General features: G+C 32.7%; 1 protein-coding gene across 1 annotated transcript; it reads left to right on the forward strand.

Moving 5' to 3' along the window:
- The first annotated feature begins 12804 nt into the window (after positions 1-12804).
- On the forward strand, positions 12805-15170 carry LOC149210373 (uncharacterized). The gene is made up of 2 exons (XM_089394423.1): positions 12805-13246; positions 14599-15170. The coding sequence occupies exons 1-2, from the start codon at positions 12853-12855 to the stop codon at positions 14946-14948; spliced, it is 744 nt and encodes a 247-aa protein (XP_089250549.1). The 5' UTR covers positions 12805-12852; the 3' UTR covers positions 14949-15170.
- Positions 15171-21858: the final 6688 nt, after the last annotated feature.

The raw sequence follows: 21858 nt of genomic DNA on the forward strand, positions 1-21858 counted from the left end.
GCAATCCTTCCAGGCTATATAATTCAAGCTGCCATCAAGGGCATACTTGAGTCTTAAACCATTGAATGCCATTGGTGAAATTGAGATGTGATAAGAACTCTTTTTCTATATTCAGGAACCACAAACTTCAAACTCCTCCTTCTTGTATATTGTTCTTCGCCTTAATCACCTTTGCTCCAATACCATGTATAAATTCCCACTGTAGATCAACAAATTATGCAATATACTAAAACACAATACAATATCTACTTCTACAACACTTTGCGGAAGCTTAATTGAATTGAGAAAGATTAAGAGAACACATATAACTGAGAATGAGAAATCAATCATACATAACACAGAAGAAATAACCCAGGGAAAGCCTTAGCCTAAAACCCCAATCTTTGTATTATCATACAAGCGGAAATCTTTTTCAAGTTACAAAAAGAATCAGCTCTTAGGCAATCCTACTCTCTCTATAATCAAACAATACATCTCACAGACTGAATAGACACTGTATATGTCCTCCTCAAGCCCTCCAAGCCTCCTATTTCCTTGCGCAGTTTTTCTTGGGGTCCAGTGAAGCCACATGTGTGAATTGGCCTCATGACACTCACTAAACCTAAAGAAGTAACTGCACAATCCTCAAGGAAAGAATTCCTTCTGCGTGGAAGGAATATTCATAATGGAATATTCTAGCAACTAATAGTACACTGCCACTCCATCTAATCTCAACTGGTCTCTGTCTAAACTGACATGCATGAGTTATTTATGAGAGAATACTCAGTTATCTAAAGTGCAGTAGTTACATGCATGCAAGCATTAACTAACTGAACTTACATTAATTCAACAAACTATTTGAATTAATCTAATTGGACTTGACTCAGTTAACTGAGCCAACTAATTACAACTCAATATTACAACTCATCCTTATCTCTTTAACTGATGGATAAATTCCTCAATTAATGGAGAAACTGTCGCATGTCCCCACATAGATTTCATGTTTGATTTTCCTTAACTAATTAACTCAAGATGAATTAATTGATTATTTTACAAACTACTGCTAAGATCAAATTCGAATTTTGCTTCACTATTTTAGTTCAGGGACTAAATAAAATAGGAAGGTATCCCGGAATGCTATTTATAGAATGCTATTTTTAGCACTTCCATTTTTTCATTCCTTGTTTCTATGTTCAACACTGGCTGAACTGCTATTTATAGAAATGCTATGCTATTTTCAACATAACATTTAGGGAAAAATATGTGTATATCAAGGGGGGCGGGAAAAAATACACCTGAAGGGGGGGGGGGGGTGTGGGGGAATATGGAGATATGCTAATCACGTAGAAGGTTGAGCCTAATCAACCATAAAACTATATAACATGAATTCATTGATTTTACATAAAATGTTAGGACATCGTGGGAACCTCAACTAGGCTAAGGTGGTAGAATCCATGTAGGCCGGGTGAGGCTATATGGAATCCACAACAAATACCAGAGGACATGATCATGTTACATGGTAGAGTTATTGATGTGGCACATTGGTAATGTGACACATGGCAAGTAAGGATGGCCTTCTTGGATGGCCAAGTGGTAGGAGTTTAGGAGATGTGTGGCATCAGAAGGGGATGCCACATGGAAGAGTGGTGTCACCTTGATGTTAGCAAAAATCACCAATATGTTATAGAAGTGGGTGACATGGAATCCTATGCTAACATGACACCCAAGTGACACATGACAATGTTCTGTGGTGCCACCCAATGTGGGGGTGCTACGTGGTGTTGATGAGGATTTGACATGGCCCAAACCCACATCAGCAAAGATCTTCGACTCTTAGATGTTTTTTTAGTGGATATCATAGGTGGGGGTAGGTTTGAATGATGCCACAAAGGATACAAAAGTTGTGGGATGAGGACTATCCCCATTACTTAACGCAAAAAAATTTGTCGCACTCTTAACATTTAGAATAGGAAACCCTTAAGGGCGTGGCAGGATGATGTGGTGGTACTATGATGTGGTAGCACCACATTGGACCTTGACTGAGTTGCAAATGCCACATGGTATACCCTTGCTGATGTGGGACAGGTTAAGGGAGCCAAAATTCAAATGGCCATAACTTTCAGTCCAAAAGTTAGATAAAGGAAAAATTTAGATCGCTAGGAAGCTCTCAACAAGTTGAACACAATGGTGTTTTCCAAAGTTAATTCTACTAACTTTCAGGAAGGATAAATTATGTAACCCCTTCTTCATAATGAGACCATGGAGGTTTGGTTAATTAAAAATTACACCTCTTGTTTAGTTAAGATTAGTCCAAGGGGGTGGGAGGAAGCCTTACACACCAATCTAATTTGAAGGGATGCTTGTGAGTCTAAGTAGAGACATGAAGGGAAACTTCTAATGGTTGAATGTGATCCCTAAATTTGGTTTTTTAGGGATCACTCATAGATCAAAAGCATAGAAGATGTTAATTTCTTCTACTAAATGGTGCTTTAAAGATGACTATAAACTAATGTCTAGCAGAAGCCTTTAGTCTTCTACTACATGGTGGTTTAAGGATGACCACAAGCCAAATCACGTTAATGGAATATGGTTGTTTCTATAACTCTAAATAAAATACTCCAATATTACATTGGGAAACAATGTATTGAGGAGATTCAAATGCTTGATCACTCACTAGATATAATGTTTTTACTTTGCCTTCTTTTGAAGCTTTCTTTTCTATGATCATTTCCTAGGGGATTCTACATATCTTTGTCTCGTGTCCACTCTACCACATTATTCATAGTGAAGATAAGATATCTTTCCCATTTTACCACCTTCTCCTATAGAAGAGTCATTTGAATGATTCTCCCATTTTTTAGGAAGGTATAAAATTTCTCTAGTGGGTTGAATTGTCTTCTTCCTTCCAAAACATTTCTCCTGTTTTGCAACTTTTTCACTAGAGATTAAAATGGGATGGAGTCATTTTAGCTACTAGTTTACAAGGATTCAACATAGTGAGAGTATGCAAGGTAGAGGGCGTTGATGAAGGTTGTGGGAGGAATATCTATCTTCTCTTTATTGGTATCCATTTCATTCATGATGGTAGAGGCCAAAGTCATGGTATCGTCATCTTCCAACTCTATATTGAAGAGCTTCAATAGTAGTTGTACAAGCTCCAATTCTAAGTGAGTGTCATATAATCACTTTAAATTGTTTAAGGTTCTATGTGAATCATTAATGTGAACAATATGCCAATTTACCTACTCACTTACAATCATAGAAATTAGAGCACATGTTTTCTTGTGTTTTTTCTTACAATAAAAAAGCTCCTTTGTTGATATTCTCTTGGTAGGTCCATTGGGATTTCATAACACCTATCCTTCACCTACTTCTTTGGCTTTTCCTTCACAAATTCCATCCATAAATCATTAAAAAATAGTGTATTTTTCTTTGTAGACCACTCTAGGTACTCCTTACTAGTCATCACCACACCCATAATGGAGATGAGATAATTCATCTTCAAGTAGTTACAGAGGATGATGGACGAAGAGGATGTACATTGGATTTAGCACCAAATTTTAATGTGGCAAACTTGGGTTGGCTAAAGTTGACTCAAATAATCTAGATATGGCACACAACAGTGGAAGAGACTACAAATCCTTGTTTAAAATTGTTATATGAATGTTCTCTTCTTTATGTTTCATTCTTCTCTTTGTCTGCAGATACCCACACATCTTGTTCCTTCATTTATTTAAACTCCAGTGTGTTTCTAACTAGATACTACCAACAAATATCCTAAAGAATACCCGACGGATTCATAGATAATGCCATGTGAGGAGGAACTTTAGATAGTCTGAGGAGAGCATTTACATAAAGAGTAACTCATACTACATGAGGAGATCATTCATGTGAGAAGACTTTGCTTGGCTTATAAGTGAAGAGTGTCACTAGGTTGCATATTGGGTACGAGTGGAACACAGCTAGGGTACACAACGAAAGAAACAACTAAGTGGACTAGAGTGGAATGGAAATCAATTGTTTAATAGGGTTTTTAAAATCAAGAATTGAAATGGCAATGAAAAATTGAATGAAAAATCTTAGAGGTCAAGCCTATAGAAAGTGTGACAAAGATCTCCATAAAAAATATATGACAAAGACAACCTTGCGGAGAATATGACAGAGATATACTCGCAAAGAATGAAGCATATCTTGGAGTTACGAACAACTATGATACTACTATTAGACATTGGAGAGAGGAATAACTCTAAATTTCATTGATTATTTTTTATTTAAAAAAAGATACTTACGTTTATTAAAAACAAAGTAATATATTAATTGAAAATACTCTAGCTTTATTTTTTATTTAAAAAGAGATACTTAGGTTTATTAAAAACAAAATAATATATTAATTGAAAATACTCTAGCTCTATTTTCTGACGGACGTATACAATAAATTTGAGAAATAAATATTTTTCATTTAGAGTTTACAGTTTTAAACCCATTCGACCCATCCAAATTAAAAGAGAATATAGTGCTTTTATTGAAGAATGATTTACCAAAGAAGTTTATAAAAAATAAAGAACATAGATTCGCATAAATTTAAATCGACATTTTATAAATTTATTCCTTAAATGAGAAAATTGCAAAATTTGTCTATTAAATCGAAATACGACTAAAACTAAGGCAACGCAGCATCTACAATCACATGATTCAAGGAAATTTAACGAAAGAGTGCCTAATTTTTTATTTAACGATAAAATACGAATTCCTAAGCACCGACCACGAAAGGAATCCGATTCCGCATACAGACCGGTCTTTACACTTCTTGGCTAGGAACGAACGAATCAACGGCTTATAATGAGAATAGGCTTTGCCTTAAGAAATAATTAATTGTTATTAATATTTATTTCCTTCCATATTGACTATAAAAATATATTTTTAATTAAAATTGTTTTTCACAAAGTTTTTTCTCGCTTCAAACTACTATCAAGATAAAGATAAATTATAATAAAAAGTTCCAAACGCATCGACATCATAAAAATAATATGTGATTTATAAGGAAAAGATTGGGTAGAAATCAACTAATATAATTCAAAGCTTTGTTATTATTAAGAAAAATATTTTATTTTTAACAATATATAAATATAATATTAACAAATTTAAATTATTTTTTAATTACTCATTATAATTATTATTAAAATTTAATTTTAAAACAAATATTATACTTATAATTTATTATTATTATAATCAATATTATTATTATAATCAATATGGTCGATTGGAGCTTAAGAAAGAAAGTGATTAATTGAAACTATTTAATATATAACTTTAATAATTAGTTTAAGATTCAATTAATTTAACAATTAATAATAAAAATCCAAAGCATTATATCATATATATATATTTTTTTAATAAATATTTTTATAAACACATTAACATTATTACTTTAGAGAAAAAAAACATTCATTAAATTATGTTTTCTCATTCCAGACCTTTATTCTTAACTCTTAATCTTGACATGCACATCAACCACTTGCAAAAGAATTGCGAGAGCCCAAGGGACATTCGTTTGGAAAAAGTTAAAATGGATCTCTTCTTAAAGGATTTAAAAAGGGATTTAGGTTTCATAACATATAATCATAACATTGATCACATCTACTACAAATTTACTACAATCCTTTCAATTACCATTAACAAATTCTCTACTCAGGTGTTATATAAAAATAATAATAGAATTTCCAACCCTTGGTATGATAATGAGTGTAAAATGGCTATGAAAATGATTAGAGATGCTCCTAATGAAATTGCAAAGCTTGAAAAAACAAGTGTGTACAAAGAACTTGTGAAAAGGAAGAAAATATCATATATTAATATGAGGCAAGAGCATCATATTCACATTTCTAAAGTTAAGCCTAGAAAGTTTTGGAGGAATATACTTATTCGTAAAAAAAGAGAGAAAATAATTTGATCCCCTTAAATAAATAGGATATCTATCTTAAGAATATTTATGACTCCCTAGACACCATGGAAAACATCTTAAACACTTCTGTAAAGGAGGATATATTTTCTTTAGAAGACATGGAGTTTGGGATTAAGAAGCTCTCTAATGAAAAAGCTAGGGATATTGAAGGCTACCAAAATGATATTTTCAAAATGGGAAGGTCTATCCTCATCCGTCATATCCACAAGCTTCTCAATTTAATGATAAAACATGGCTTCCTTATGCCTTGGATGCAAAGATTTATGATGCATATCTTTAGAAATGGGGATAAAAATGTTCCCTCTAGCTATAGGACCATTATGATTAGCCACATTTTAGTCAAATTGTATGGGCTCATTTTGGAAAAGAAGATTAGCCTCTGGCTTGAAAGCCATGGGAAGAGAGATACAGGGAAAGCTATATTTAGGAGGCACCACTCATTTATTGACCATCCTGTTACTCTTAGGATCGTTGTCAAGGAATTTTTTGACAATAGAACTATTCTTCTTCTTTTTTTGCTGACTTTAGAAAAACTTTTGACACATCTCCTCGGGATAAGCTACATGGAAAATACTTAAAGAGATAATGGTTCCTTCCACGTTGAGATTTGTTGTGATTTGGTTGTACGAGAATGTTGTTGTGAAGCTTCAGACCATTGAGGGTTGGTTTAAAGAAATTAAATGCAATATCTGAGTTAAGCAAGGGTGCCCCCTATCCCCTACCCTTTTTGGCATTTACATTGATAAGCTAGAAGAGTGTTTCGAAGTTACAGGATGTGATGGCCCCAAGCTCATTGGTATGGTCATCACTCATGTCCTTTATGTTGACGATATCATTCTTCTAGAGAGAAGCCATGATGATTTCAACGAGAAACTTAAAATCCTCCATGATTACTGCTCCAATATGGGTGCGACTATTAATACCAACAAGACTAAAGTCATGATAATTAAATCTAGAAAGATCAACCATGACAATTTCATCTATGATAACAATTACTTGGAGCAAGTTTCCTTATACAAATATTTGGGTATTGCCATTTGTCATTAGCTCAACTAGAATTATAACATCAAGAAAAAGATTATTGGAGGCTAGAAAGCTTATTATGAGCTTCAAAACAATTGTAAGTCGACTGATCTTTAGATTTAGAGCAAAAGAAAATTTCCTCTCTAAGACTTTCGCCACCTCTATTATTTTATATGGATGTGAGGTTTGAGATTACAATATATCCAGATAAGCTTCAAGGAAGATCGAGCTGACAGAAAAGCAATTTATAACCTACAATCACAAGATTAAAGGAAATACTCCCTATCCTATCTGCTTGATTGAAGTTAGTGTTTCCCCCATAGAAAACATGACTATTTTTAGGTATTTTATGTATAAGAAGAAACTTTACAACATGGAAAAGCCAAGAGGTTCCCCAAAACTGCTTCTAACTCTAGCCAAAATTCTACCTTTGGTTCAAGAAAGGTTGGCATAAGGATTCCCAATGTTGGCTCAACTATTGGGAGATAAAAGAGGAGGAGAATAAAGATAATATTAAAATTACTATTCTTCCAAATTTAAGGATAAGTTGTGGGATGAAGCAGAGGTAGAGGGAAAAAGGAAGCTAAGGTTTTATAAGGAGGTGATCAATCCCACTTCTTGACTAGTGCTAAGAAGAAAATGAATATTGTGAAGATAATAACTAATTATCATGAGTTGTTAGATATCATTTTTGGGATTCAACTGCATTAAGTCATTCATCTATGACCATTTCCATCAGAGGTAGTCATAACTGACTAATTTCTCGTGATTTTTGAATATTCCACTTAGCACTTATTGCATCAGGTGAGGGGTGAAGAAGTGGGATTGAAACTAGTGAAATAAATCACATAGCGTCAATCATCACTTACGAGGCTTGCACCTGGTAACCAGGACTTCTTGGGAGGTCACCCATCCCAGATCACCTCTGGCTCAAGTGTGCTTAACTGTGGAGTTTTCCCCACAATCAAGCCCACTTAGCTTGCTACCCCATTTGCAAAACCTTAGCAAGTATTGTGCCTCATCAACCATTCAAGTAGAGTTCCCTTCACTCTTTTGAATTAAGTATTATGGATTTCACAGTGCATTATATTAGATATCATTTTCAGGATTCAACTGCGTTAAGTAAGTCATTCATCTATGACCATTTCTATGAGAGGTAGTCATAATTGACTAATTTCTCATGATTTTCGTATAGTCCTTTTAACACTCATTGCATCAGGTGATGCTCACAGGGGTGAAAAAGTGGGATTGAAACTAGTGAAATAAATCACATAGCGTCAATCATCACTTCCGGGGCTTACACCCAGTAACCATGACTTCCTGGGAGGTCACCCCTCCCAGATCGCCTCTGGCTCAAGCACGCTTAACTGTGGATTTTTACCCATAATCAAGCCCACTTAGCTTGCTACTCCATTCGCAAAACCTTAGCAAGTATTGTGTTGGTATTTTCCATAACATCTTGGGATTAAAGAATCTGTCACATTTGTGCTAATAAGAGGATTGAAGATGAAAAACACTCTCTTGGATTTCCCAACTCTTACCCACATCCATTCTTATTCCCAAAATATTTTCCACATTACCAAAGTGATTGACTTATTAAGTCAACAAAACTATAGTCATCTAGTAACACTTCTTTCCTTTTTTATCATAAAAATAAAATATTAAAAAATCATAATTAATATCTTATTTTCTTTAAATATGATAAACCACATTAATATTAATAAAAAAATTAATATTATAAAAAATAATATTAATTATAATTTTAATCGACTTTTATAATTATTAAAGTCATAAAAACACTCATTAGATAATGTTTTTCCACTCTCAAAATATCTAATTTGTTTGGAACATTATTTTTTCAATTCCATGAATTTTAAAACATTAAACTACTTTTTAAATTCAATGAAATAAAATTATTGGAATTACATGAAATTATTATTCAAATTATGATTTTAGTTAATTTTTATAGTTCCAGACGTGATAATTTCTGAAAATGGAATGGGAAGTTTCTATAACAAAATTTAAGTTAAAAATATTATAATTTTTTTGAAAAAATAAATATTTAAATAGATTTTATTAATAATATTAAAAACCTTCAATTTTTTTATTAATTAAAATGTTTGCATTTATCTCATAATTGAAAGTTCGAAATTTATTATTATTAAAATATTTTAAAAATATAATTTACTATATTATTTTTTTTTGAGTATGAAAGTTATTTGTAATTTATTTAATATAATTTATTTATAGTATTGTAATTGTTTTAAGTTCTAAATATTTTTAGTATATTTTTTTATGTCACTTTTGTTTTAATTTAGAATTATAAATTTTATCTATAATTTTATAGGGTTTAAATATTTTAATGGTTTTTCAAGATTTAAATTTATTTATATATTCAAAATAAATTTTAGACCAAAATAAATTTTAGACTAACATAAAAATTAGTGATTTGACTGAAAATTAAAGTGTTAGGTTCTTGCCATAAAAACTCTAAAATGTTTAAAATAACAATGCTCAACTTATGATGGGTGATGTTTTTTAACTTTTAGATAAAAGTTTCTCAGAGATAAATGGTGATTTTTCTTTTACTAACATAGATCTATGTTAAATATAGATCTAACATGAGTGTAGAAGGATCCAATTTATTCACGTGTAAATTTTTTTATGAGTGGACATTATTTAAATATTTTGTATAGTTATTTAATTTTTTTATTTTTAAATTTTTCTTAATTTTTATTTTGGCATACATCAGAAAATTTTCAATTCAATTTTGGATGCGAATCTAGGCTATAGAATGAGCCTCTCAACTCAATAATTTTTTTCCCAATTAAAAAAATTTAATAGAAATTTTTTCACTCAACACTATATAAATTGAAAATTGAAACTTAGGTAAATATAACTCAAAAGCAGGGTAGTATTCATCGGCACACCTCATCCACTTACATCGCTCTTAACCCTAAAAAAGAAGAGCCTGAATCGTTTCTGGACTTTAGGCCCATTTCTCTTTGCAACATAACTTTCAAGATTATTTCAAAGATTATTGCAGAGAGAATAAAAGGGACTCTGGCTTCTTCTCTCTCTCCTAACCAACATGCGTTCTTAAAGGGCCGTAATATTCTTGATGCAGTTGCCAGTACACAAGAATGCATTCACTCTATGTCTGTGCACAAAACAAATGCAGCTATCTTGAAAATTGACCTTCAGAGGGCATACGATGTTCTGGATTGGGGATATCTGCAATCTCTCCTTGCAAAAATTGGCTTGGAGCAGGGGCCGATTCGATGGATCATGGCCTGTTTTGTAAACGTAAATTATGCTGTTTTGGTTAATGGAGTCCCCTCTCCCTTCTTTTAGGCGGAAAGAGGCCTGCGATACGGATGCCCACTGTCGCCTCTTCTCTTCATTCTGGCTATTAATCCCCTGAGCTTGCATATCAATCGTGCAGTGGAGACAAAGGATTATGTTCCGATCAGAATTTGCAAACATATACATATATCTCATAACTTCTTCGTGGACGATGTTCTGCTTTTCGCTATGCTCTCTAAAGTCTCCTGGATCTGTATCAAATCTATTCTTGATCGGTTCCAAAAAGCATCCGGGCTTGCTATCAATAAGTCAAAATCGGTCCTTTTTCATAATGAATCAGATGAGGCCTTCATTTCTTGGATCTGCCAGCTCTTTGGGATTAACTCAAAGCCATTATCCGATGGAATCAAGTATTTGGGCTTTCGCCTTAAACCAAAGGCATATTCAAAGGATGATTGGAGGTGGCTTATTGATCGTTTTCACAGCAAAATATCGCTATGGGAATTCAGATCCTTATCTCTGGGTGGAAGGGTCATTCTTGCCCAATCAGTTTTGATGCAGCTATCAGTCTACTGGGCCCACCTCTTTCTTCTCCCGGCCAACATTATTCATGCCATGAACAGAATCACTGCCAATTTCATCTGGGGGGCAAAAGCGGAAAGAAGCAAATTTCATCTTTCAAAACTGGACTTCTTATCTCTGCCAAAAAATCTGGGTGGTTGGGGTCTGATGGATATAAGGATCTTTGGAAAGGCCCTTCTCTGCAAATCCTTATGGAGAGGCATCTTTAACTCAAATCCATGGAGCGCTATTATTCGCCAAAAATATCAAAAAGGTAGAAGTTTGGAGTTTTGGTTCAGGTCTGGCTCTCTTGGTATCAAACAGGGATCGGCGATCTGGCTGAGTTTCAGAAGAATTGAGCAGTACTTTCTTGACAACCTTAAATGGAGAATTTTTTCTGGTAGAAAGATCTTCATCGGTCTTGACTCTTTTGCTAGATTCAAAGGAAATCTACAGGTTCTGGATCCTCTTCTTTTTCACCTCCACAGGTCTGGTTTTTTCACTTGGGACATAATTATTGATAGATGGAGTGGCCCCTATCCTATGCTCAAGAATGTTGCGGATCTTGGTGTCCCTCAGGCTTTGTTTTCCCTATGGGATAACCTCAAATTATCCATTGATCAAGCAGGTCGGGATTAATGACCACCTGGTTTGGTCATTATCTCTATCAAACTCTCAAGCTTCTGTCAGGGTCATCTACTTGGATCTCATATCAAAGAAAATCATGCCGGCTAGAAAGATTTTCCCAGTGTTATGGTGGAATCTTGCCTGTCCCCTCAAACTGATCCTTTTCTCCTGGCTCGTCTTTCACAACAAGAATTTATCTTGGGAAAACTTGAGGAAGTGATCCTGGCAGGGCCCCAGCAGATGCGTATTTTGCGAGATGGAGGAGGAAATGAATTTCCACATGTTCTTCAATTGCAGGATCTTTCTACAAATCTGGTATGATATTGCATCGTTTTTTTCCTTTCAACTCCCTAACTTCTCTTCTGTTGATGCAGCCTTCACCTAGTGGGGAGGACAGGGTGCAGTCAAACGCCCAATCCTCCCCACAACAATCTGGTGCCTCTGGAAATGGAGAAATCTAAAAGTTTTTGAGGACTCTAACATCTCCTCCAAATTTGTCCTATCTTCTGTCTCGGCACTCTATCCTCCTTCCTCATGACAGCTTCTCGTCTCAAGGGTATAGAGTTTTACAATTTTGTTTTTGAAGGCTCTGATTAGATGTGCTATATGTCTCATTAGTGATGATGTCTTTTTGCCTCAATATGTTTCTATGTATCACTTCAGCTATGAGGCTATGCTGTTTCTCTCTTAAACAATGGCTCTCCCTATCCCGGTCTTGTTTTCTTAAAACCCATCAGTTTTATGATGTTAAATATATTTCCTTAATATAAATATTTATGCTTTTCTTTCTAAAAAAACTCAAAAGCAATCATATGTAGAATTACAACTATGATTGTCCTATTAATATACGCTGCAAATTACTCCCTGAATAAACTCAAATCTTCCTTCTAATTACAGAAAGGAAATTCGAGCTTAAAGGATGAGACGACCAAATATTTATGCTTCGTTCGTAACCTCATGAGATGTATATTTTTGCATATTGCCTTTCCTTATCACTTGTCTGCATTTACACATTTCTTGTGGAAAAGTGTTGCTTTGGTCCCCGCTCAAGGCATGTTAAAAATTAATTGTCATTTGGTTCCCTTGTTAACGGTTCAAGTTCTTCTCTTCCTAGAGAAGAAAAGCATCATGGTACTTTTCCATAACACAAAGTGTTTGTGCACAACACGTCTAATTTGTTTAACATTGAGAATAAATTCGCTTGCAATCTAAGCAGTCTCTGAAATCTCCATCGCCCGTTGAACCTCAACAGACGTAACATGGCTACCAAGCTGAGAATCATATTCTTTTTCTGTTATTGTAGCTATTTTCTTCCTATATAATCCACAATTTTTTTCTGATTGAAATCTATACTTTTCTGTCCATCCTTGCCTGGTGTTCAACAACTTATCACCATGTCATCTGTTGTGTCCAAGGTCGCATCATATATGACATTTTCATTTGATGGACGAGCAAGGCAGACAGGCCATTCCTCAGATTGCAGAGAGAGAGCCGTATTGAATTATGTCCAGCAAAATGTACAGAAGGGAAATGCAGACTCTGTGCTAAGTGCCATAGAAAGTTTTACTGACCAGAGTTGGATGCCAATTTTAGGGAAGGAGAAGGGCTGTCTCCTAGATGCTGCGGTGCAGAAATTTGATCCCAAAGTGGCCTTAGAGCTGGGAACTTATTGTGGGTACTCTGCCATTAGAATTGCTTCCAAGATGACAAAGCCTGACAGCAAGCTGATTTCTATAGAAATGCACCCACATAACTATGCAATTGCCGGAGAGATGATAGAGCATGCAGGTGAAATATCTTTCATTTCTGATGTCAACCTCAACTCAATTATTTTCTCTTTAATATGAAATCAGATATGGGTATTGTCCTTTTTCTGCTGGTTAGGGTAAATGGTTTAGGTAATTAGTAAGTTTGTTTTTATTTAAGTGGGAAAATCTATAGTAATTTAAGCATTAAATAGTTGGGACAATTATTATTTGTTGCTATTCACTAATGCAAGTTGACTCGTTACTATTATTAAAGAAAAATCATATCACTCTGAGATAGTCTTTCTCTCATGCTAGATGTTTTTGGATCTTGGATCATGAACATATTTCTTTACTTCTCGAAAAGCAAACTTTTTTATCTAAAAAAATAATTTTAAAACATAAACTTTATTAAAAATAGTTTAGAAATCATTTTATAGCTATGATTAAATATCTTAAAAAAATAATATTATAAAAGAAAATGTAAAGTTTTCACTTCTTTATATATTCTTATTCTATATTTTATATATTCTTCTTCTGCACTTTATATATCAGTTTATCTGCAAACTTGTCACCGAATTATCTTGCCACTTTAAAAATATGTGAGCTAGAGTCAGATCCTATGCTTATCCCCAAACTTGTCACTGGACTGCCTCACTACTTTAGCAATGTATGAGCTAGAATCAGATCCTATTGGTTTGTTTTTCTTTTTCTCCCTCTTCGTCTATCTCTGTGGTTTTTCTGTAGTGTCTTTTGGGCCAAGGCTGAGGCTCAATTGGGGTTGCATGAAGTTTAGCCAAGGTTATAAGATGTTAAACTAATATTTGAGGTTATTTTTTAAATAAAAACCAGCTTTAAAAAAAAAACAAACAAACTTGTAGTGGATTGATGTTTAATTTAAATTATAAGTTATAAAAATCAATAATTGAAGTTATTGTTTAAATGGGAGAAAATATTCTTTTATGCAATTAAATTTTGTATTATTTTTTACTTAAAACACAAAATAAAATGATTTTTAGTTTATATTAATTATATATAATAAAGTTAGTTATTTTTAGTGAGATTTTTTGGAAATTTTTTTGGTTTATTTCTCCAAAATCTAATAATAATCTAATGAAATCACAAGTTTGATGAGTAACCCATACATAATCCAGGTGGGTTAGGGTGAATCTTAATATTAAATTAAGGTTAAAAAATAGATATGCTTATGTGAACTGAATTTTATGTTTATTTGTCTTCACCCGGTGTAGGAAAAAGTGCTAGTGCTGAAAGGAATATTTAGTGATTTAATTTTTTTATTTTCGTGAATCGTAGTCATAGACTGACAAGATAAAAAAGGATATGCTGCAATGAACTGGATTCTAATAGAATTTTATTCTAATTTTTCCTCATCAGGACTTTCCTCAAAGGTGATATTGCTGAGAGGAACACTCAGTGATATGGATGATACGTTAGAGGAGCTCCTGAATGAAATGGTAGCCCCGCACTTTGATTTCATATTCATGGATCACTTTAAGGATTTTTATCTCACAGATTTTCAGTTACTTGAAGATAAAGGTATGATTGGGAAAGGGACAGGCATTGTAGCAGAGAGCATTGGCTATACTGAGGCCCAAAATTACCACAATTATTTGAAAGGACATCGTAAGGAATTGGAGACCGAGATCTACACCTCTGAGAGTCTGTTGCCGTGCAAATTGACAGTGTCCACTTATATAGCTGATGTAAGCAACATGGTTACGTAGTTGGCTGGATATAAAGGATTGCTGGATTGAACAACCGAGGTGCTTTAGAAGCCAAAAAAATAATAGCAGTAAGATTTGATTGTAATAGTTGGAATTCAGGTGTTGCAGATTACATTGCTATTCTCCTTATTTTAGGAATACTATTCACCCTTCCACTTGCCTTAAAGATTTTGATTTTAATAAGTACTAGTGCATTCAAAATAGAATGTTTTACTCCCTTGCCTTTTGCTCATCCAAGTTCACAACATACTTTTAGGTTTACATTTAAGGTTTTTGGAATCATTTTAAAACAAAATCATATGTAAAATAAGAAAAAATCAAGTGTAACTTAATGAACATATTTTGAAGTATTTTAGAGAATGTTTGAGGGTTAAAGCATTGAAATATGAAAGATTTAGAGTTAAGATAGATTTAGGTCATTATAATTTTATGTGAAAATTGTAGATGATAATTATGTATATGTATATGTCTATAAAGTAACATTGTTATGATGAAAAATTTGAATAATAAGAAAGTAATATAATGCATTTAATCAATAACAAATAAATTACATTCTGATCAATACCAATCTAGTTTCTTCAACTACACTTTTTAGTTTTGCTATATTTTTACATTGACCATATATATTGAAGTAAGATCATTAAAAAGTTTAACTTGATATATTGCATTGAATGACATACCTTGTCTTTCTTGCTTCCCAATATTAATCCTTATAGCTTATGGATTGTTAAACCTTAAGAAAGTTTTAATGGAAGTTTATTTTTACTAACCTCATTGAGAAAGCATAATAAAAAAATATGAGGGAATGATTCATCTCATCAAACCTAATTATAAAATCTTATTAAGATGGTTCTAGGTGTTAACTTCTAAGCTTATATACAATTTCTTCTAAAGTTTAAGAATACTAGTGGTGAGTTATTTTATTAATCCACTTGTTTGATGTAAACATTGCCCTAACACCAATTATAGTAAGTAAATAAAGTTCTAAGCCTTTCTCATTTGTTTCCATAGAATATTTGTATCTTACTGTTTTGACAAGACTCACCACAATGAGATGATCTTAGTATCTTAAAACAACACATATTATAGCTTTGTACCTCATCATTGATCACATACAAATGTATGGTCTTAGGAAATGAATCTTTTTGTGAAAACATCCAAGGAAGTATCTATATGGTTCATGATTAATATACATTCTTGTATAGTTGAAATTGTGTTTTTTCTCATTTGTTTCCATAGGATATGTGTATATTATTGTTCTAACAATACTCACCGCAATGAGATGATCTTAGTATCTTAAAACAACACATATTACAGCTTTGTATGTACGTCATCATGGATCAAATACAAATGTATGGTCTTATGAAATGAATCATTTTGTGATAAAATCCAAGGAAATATCTATATGGTTCATGATTAATATCCGTTTTTGCATAGTTGAAATTGTTTTCTTAGCATTTATCAACAAATTATGAAAACATTGTTGATGTTGGTTTTGTCTATTTTTCATAACGATTTGAATCATTTTCATGATTAAATGTATATAAAACTTTATACATAACGACTGGAAATAGTGTCAAATTACCAAACAATAAAATTCACATAACTCCAAAAGGAATAGTAGAATTTCGAGGAAAATCTTAGCAAAGTCTTTCAAATCAATTTTTATTATGAGGTTTCTTCCCATAAAACAAAATGCATCTCTTCTTTTAATATAATTAGATGCAAGCCTTGTATATGCATTATCTCTTTGGTTGTTGATTGAAGAAGTATAAAATGGATTGTTGTTGGAGATATGTGGAATATTGCAAGTCTTTTAGAGTTAAAATAAATACATGGTTCTTTTTAGGAAAATACTTGTTTTAAGGGCATTTTTTATAATTCTAATTAAATATTGCTTTAGTATACTTTCCAACCGTTGAATATGGTCTCAACTTTAGGGATTGAAATGTCATGTCAAGTGGATTGAAATGGCATGTCTCAAACTTACTCAACATAGACATGTTTTCTTTATTATCTAGATTTCCAAATGTTTTCTTTATTATCTAAATTTATTTCGATTTTGAGGTAGTGGATCATCATCTTTTTGTTAATGGCCAAGGCTAATAGCATATGTTTTGTCTTTTTCTTGGTTAATTGTCATATGTAGTTCATTTTAATGTCTATTTCAACATTCCTTTTCTATATAGGTGATCTTTTCTAGCTTCCATTTCTCTTTCCTAACACATTCTCTTATTTCCTTCATACATGTCAACAGGTACATCAACCAATTTCAAGTATGAGAGGACATGGTTATAACTGAAACTCATATTAAAGAGAGGAAACATTGGAATCAATTTAAGAGACTCAAACTAACAAAGAAATAAACTTACTCCTTTGTACATTCATTTTCTTATTACCCTGAAAAGACATGTTAAGTAAAATTATTATATGTAATTGAAGCCCTATACCAAAGAAATAATTGTATGGATAAAACACTAAATTCTAAGAAACATGTTGAAATGAATGCAAGAAATATTGATGAAAGTGATATATTGAAGACAATACAATAAATATTGAAAGCAATACACAAATAATAAATAGAAAAAAATACAAATAAATCATTGCAATAGGAACTAAATCTAATGCAATATATTGAAAGCAAGTGCATAAAAAATGAAATAGATTTTGTAGCTTATATACTCTTGTTTATCTATTTTGATTTTACAAATATGTAGTTAACCATTTTATCATCTATTTTTGATATAATTTTTTTCATATAATATATTTACATGATACTTTTGAAATTGAAGTAACATAATTAAATAACTATATACTTATACTTATTATAGAATCTTTTATTTATTTTTATAAAGAGAGCTGCTATCATTATATTTTCAAAAATAAATATTAACTAAATTATTTTAATATTATGTGTCATAAAATAAATATTAACTAAATTATTTTAATATTATGTGTCATTACTTAATATCATAATATCTAATATCATAGCATACATTCAAGATTATAAATAGCTCTAGTCATCCATAGAAAAATGTAAATATGTAAATATTTTTAAATATAATGATACATTCATCCAAACGTGACATTAATTTACCCATTAAATAGTTATAAAAAATATTAAATATTCTATTTTGCTTAATTAATTTACATTTTCAACTATAATTTGTTACTCATTTTTATATTTATATTTTCATGATTTATATATATTGAGATTTATTAATTATAATTCTAAATTATTTCATTATTACCCAACATATTTTCTGATTTAATTTTTTTACATTTTTAATATTGTTACATATATAAATGTTAAAACATTTATGAAAACAAAAACATATAATTATGAGAGATTTTTCCGCGTAAATCACATAATATTTCATTTGTCGATGCGTTTCGAACCAACCAGTGTGGTTCATCATCAGGAGTGTGGTTCATCATCAGGACAAGTTGAAGAATCATATCTAGCTTTGCATGTTAAATAGACATCCAACAGCTATAACATGCAAAGCTAGATCTGATTCTTCAACTTGTCCTGATGATGAACCATACTGGTTGGTTCGAAATGCGCTGAAAAATGAAATATCATATGATTTACGCCGAAAAATCTCTCATAATTGATATAGATCAGAAACGTCAATTAAAAAAAACACATAATTTTGAGAAATATCTAAAAACAAACAAACAAAACAAATAGCAGTGTCGTGATGGCGAAAACAACCATCTTTTCTTAATCCGATCCTGTAATCGAATTTACCTTTAATAGAATTAAATATATCATTCATCTGTATATTATTAAAAAAATTATAAGTAAAACCATGTAATAGAGTTAAAACGTTTAATACACAAATATTGCAATAAATTTTTCTATTTATATATCCTCCATTTAATTATTATTATTCTGATAGGAAATGATTTAAATGATTATATGTAATTAAAACCATATTCAAAGAAATGACACCATGTACCCAACACAAATGTAAAAGTCATTTTGAAATTGATATGAACGTATATGAGTAGCCACAAGAAAAATTTGATCAATGGCTAACAAACCGTCGTAGGTGATTTCAAACCTGGGCAACCTTGATGCAAAGGGTTTATCGTCTGAATTTCTTCGTGTCAGTCGATAAACCCGTGCATGCAAATTGGTTGGAACCTGTTGCTTCTCTTCCTTCATTATTCTCTTTTTATTATTCACTTTTAATAATGGCGCAATGCCTTGGTGTGATTCTCAGTGGAATTATTCGTGGCATTTTATTCTGATTATGATGTTGGCAACTTTTACTGTGTATGCAAGAACAATAGATATTTCATTAGAGTTTTATGCTTCATGAGCTTTTTAAAAGCGTTTTTGAGATATCAGAGTCTTTTTAGTCCTTGCCATATGTCATGGGAATATAGTAATTAAAATTGATGGTGAAACATTAGTTTGTTTGTAATTAGGCCATAGATTTTAGCTTTGTCATGGGTCATGGGAGTATCGTAATTAGAATTAATGGTGAAACATTAGTTTGTTCGTAATTAAGTTATAGATTTTAGCTTTGTGGTGTAGTTAGACATAGTTTTTAGTTTTATTGTTTTATTTGGCTTTTTTCTGAGGCGAAGAAGTTATAACTATATATTATGATGTTGGATATGTTTCATTATTTTGTTGTTATTTTTTGCAGTGAAACTAATGTTAGCATTAGTTTAATTACACTAAATATCTGCATGAAATCCCTCTCCTTCTTTTGAATACTTCCATTACCCTTGTACCACTTTCATTGTACAACCTTGCAAAAATGCCACGTGTAGAACCATGCAAGGCAACCTTCCTCTTTTCCTCCTTTCTTCAAAGGGGCATTGTAGTGGGACCGTGGGGTATGAAACCTTAATTACTCGCACTTAAAATATGCAATTGTATTTAAAATCTCATTAATATAACTCCGAAGGCCTAAGCCTTATCAAATCATTTCCAATGTGACCTTGCGCTCAGAACCCCGAAGGCTTAAGTTACATTTCAAAAGCTCAATGACAAAAATTAGACTTAGGATTTTGTGATTTTCGATGTTGGTATTCATTGCCACTTTGGTGAGGCTATGGGGGCAGGGATTCGTCCTTGTGCCTCTGCTTTATTCTATTGTTTCAAGAATGAAAAATAACTTGTGGCTTCGGCCCTCCGGTGGCTACATTGCTCCTTGCAACCTTTAACCTCACATTGGGTAACTATTTTACTTCTTTCGTGGCTTTGACCTTGTTGCTTTCGAGCCGTTCTACAATTTCATGTATCCACTGGTTAATGTATTTTCTTGGGTCGGTGTTCCGACAAGTTCTTGATCCCTTCTCCACGCAACTCGTCCTCTACACGACTGGTAAGTTTTCTGTCTGATTTTTTCTCTCAATTCTTTTTGAGATTCCTCTAACCCTTCTGCTCCTTCTTCGCAGGGCTTCATTTTAGAGTTAGTTTCTATAATGCCGCTATCTGCATGGGCTGTTTGCCCTTCTCCCAGCTTCTAACCCTACTGTTCCATACAACCTTGGTACTGAGAGAGTGACTTCACCTTCGCTGTGACGTGAGCTTGCTCGGCTCCTCCAATATAAGCTGTTCAATTTAATCTTTGTGTAACTTTGCTATCGTTTTCAGTTTCTCTGGCTGTGGATCCAATTCTCTGTCTTTATGCTTTTGCAGGTGTTGTAGCATAGATAGCCTCCAGTTGTGCCTAGCTTCTTCAACAACCCTATGTAGACAGGGTAGGGTCTTACCCTTTTGTTTTTCTCTATTTTGAATTGATGTTGGTTGTTATGTGTTGTTTGTGAGCTTCAACAGTTAAAAACCCAGATGGGTTTTTGGCCTCCCTTGCTCTGGCTTGATGTAATTTAAATTTTGTTAAAACCCTTACAGGGTTTGGTATTTAGGCCTCTTTCATCTTGCTGTTAGCCTAAATAGGTTGTTTTCTTATCATGGTTTTTATTGTTCTTGAGATTGTGAGGAAATAAAAATATATCTGGCTATTTAATTTGTAATTTGTAAATGATATTGTTACCTATGCTTACTTTCCTCATTGGTCAGTTTATTTTGACTCTATTTGGTCCTCGCTTCTGGGTTTGTAACAACTTATTTGTCAATATTGTTTCAACATCTAGATGGTTTCAGTTCCCTCTAAACTATCATCTTAACTATAGAATGTCTTGCATATAGAAGAAAAAAACTTTTATTTTAAAGTATAAAATTAACCATTACACACTTGCTTTCTCACAAAGAAATTTATCTCCTTGGCTACTCTCTCCCTCTAGATGGCAGCCCCTCACTTGGTGGTCTGGCTCAGTTTTAATACCTTCCTTGTAACTCCATACAGTTGAGAAACTGTCATTCAGTATTCTGGAACTAATTAAATAATTAAACTAACTCTGCTAACTAATTATTCCTAATTTATTCTTTAACTTTGGAAAACAAAAATTACAAGGCGGTGCGACCTTCAGCCTTCAAGGCAAAAATTAAAATTAAAATGTTCTCATGACCAATCAAAAATAACAAATGCTTAACTACATCTGTAGCCCTTCAATTGGATGCCCCTGCATCACATTGGCCTAGAAAGAGGTATTGGATTTCTTCTTCATGCTGAGGATACAACCACAATGACTCCATGGCAATGAGAGCCTGCAACCCATACAATGAAAATAAACATGTATGGAAACACAAGACTCTTAGGTAAGGGTGTCATAAGGCCATCACTGGTCTTGCTCACTCGCTCTAATTCTTATATCGACAAAGATATTGAGGAATTTGATACTGATATTATTCTGAAGAACTTGATGCTTTGCTCAAGTCAGATGAAGCGAAGAAAATGACTGAGGCAACCAAGTCTCTTACCTTTACCGATTCTACAGAAGCTTATTATTGCATCGCTTCTTCAATTGAAGTCTGCTGGCTCTA

Source organism: Pinus tabuliformis, chromosome 1_2 (assembly GCF_031772625.1).
Source record: "Pinus tabuliformis cultivar Carrire ecotype Pingquan chromosome 1_2, CPIR1, whole genome shotgun sequence".
Lineage (NCBI taxonomy): Eukaryota > Viridiplantae > Streptophyta > Pinopsida > Pinales > Pinaceae > Pinus > Pinus tabuliformis.

Bases quoted from the DNA above. Each gene is read 5' to 3' on its own strand.
- LOC149210373 (XM_089394423.1), top strand. From the start codon at position 12,853: ATGTCATCTGTTGTGTCCAAGGTCGCATCATATATGACATTTTCATTT. The intron at 13,247-14,598 runs GTGAAATATCTT...TTTCCTCATCAG, and splicing joins AGAGATGATAGAGCATGCAG to GACTTTCCTCAAAGGTGATA.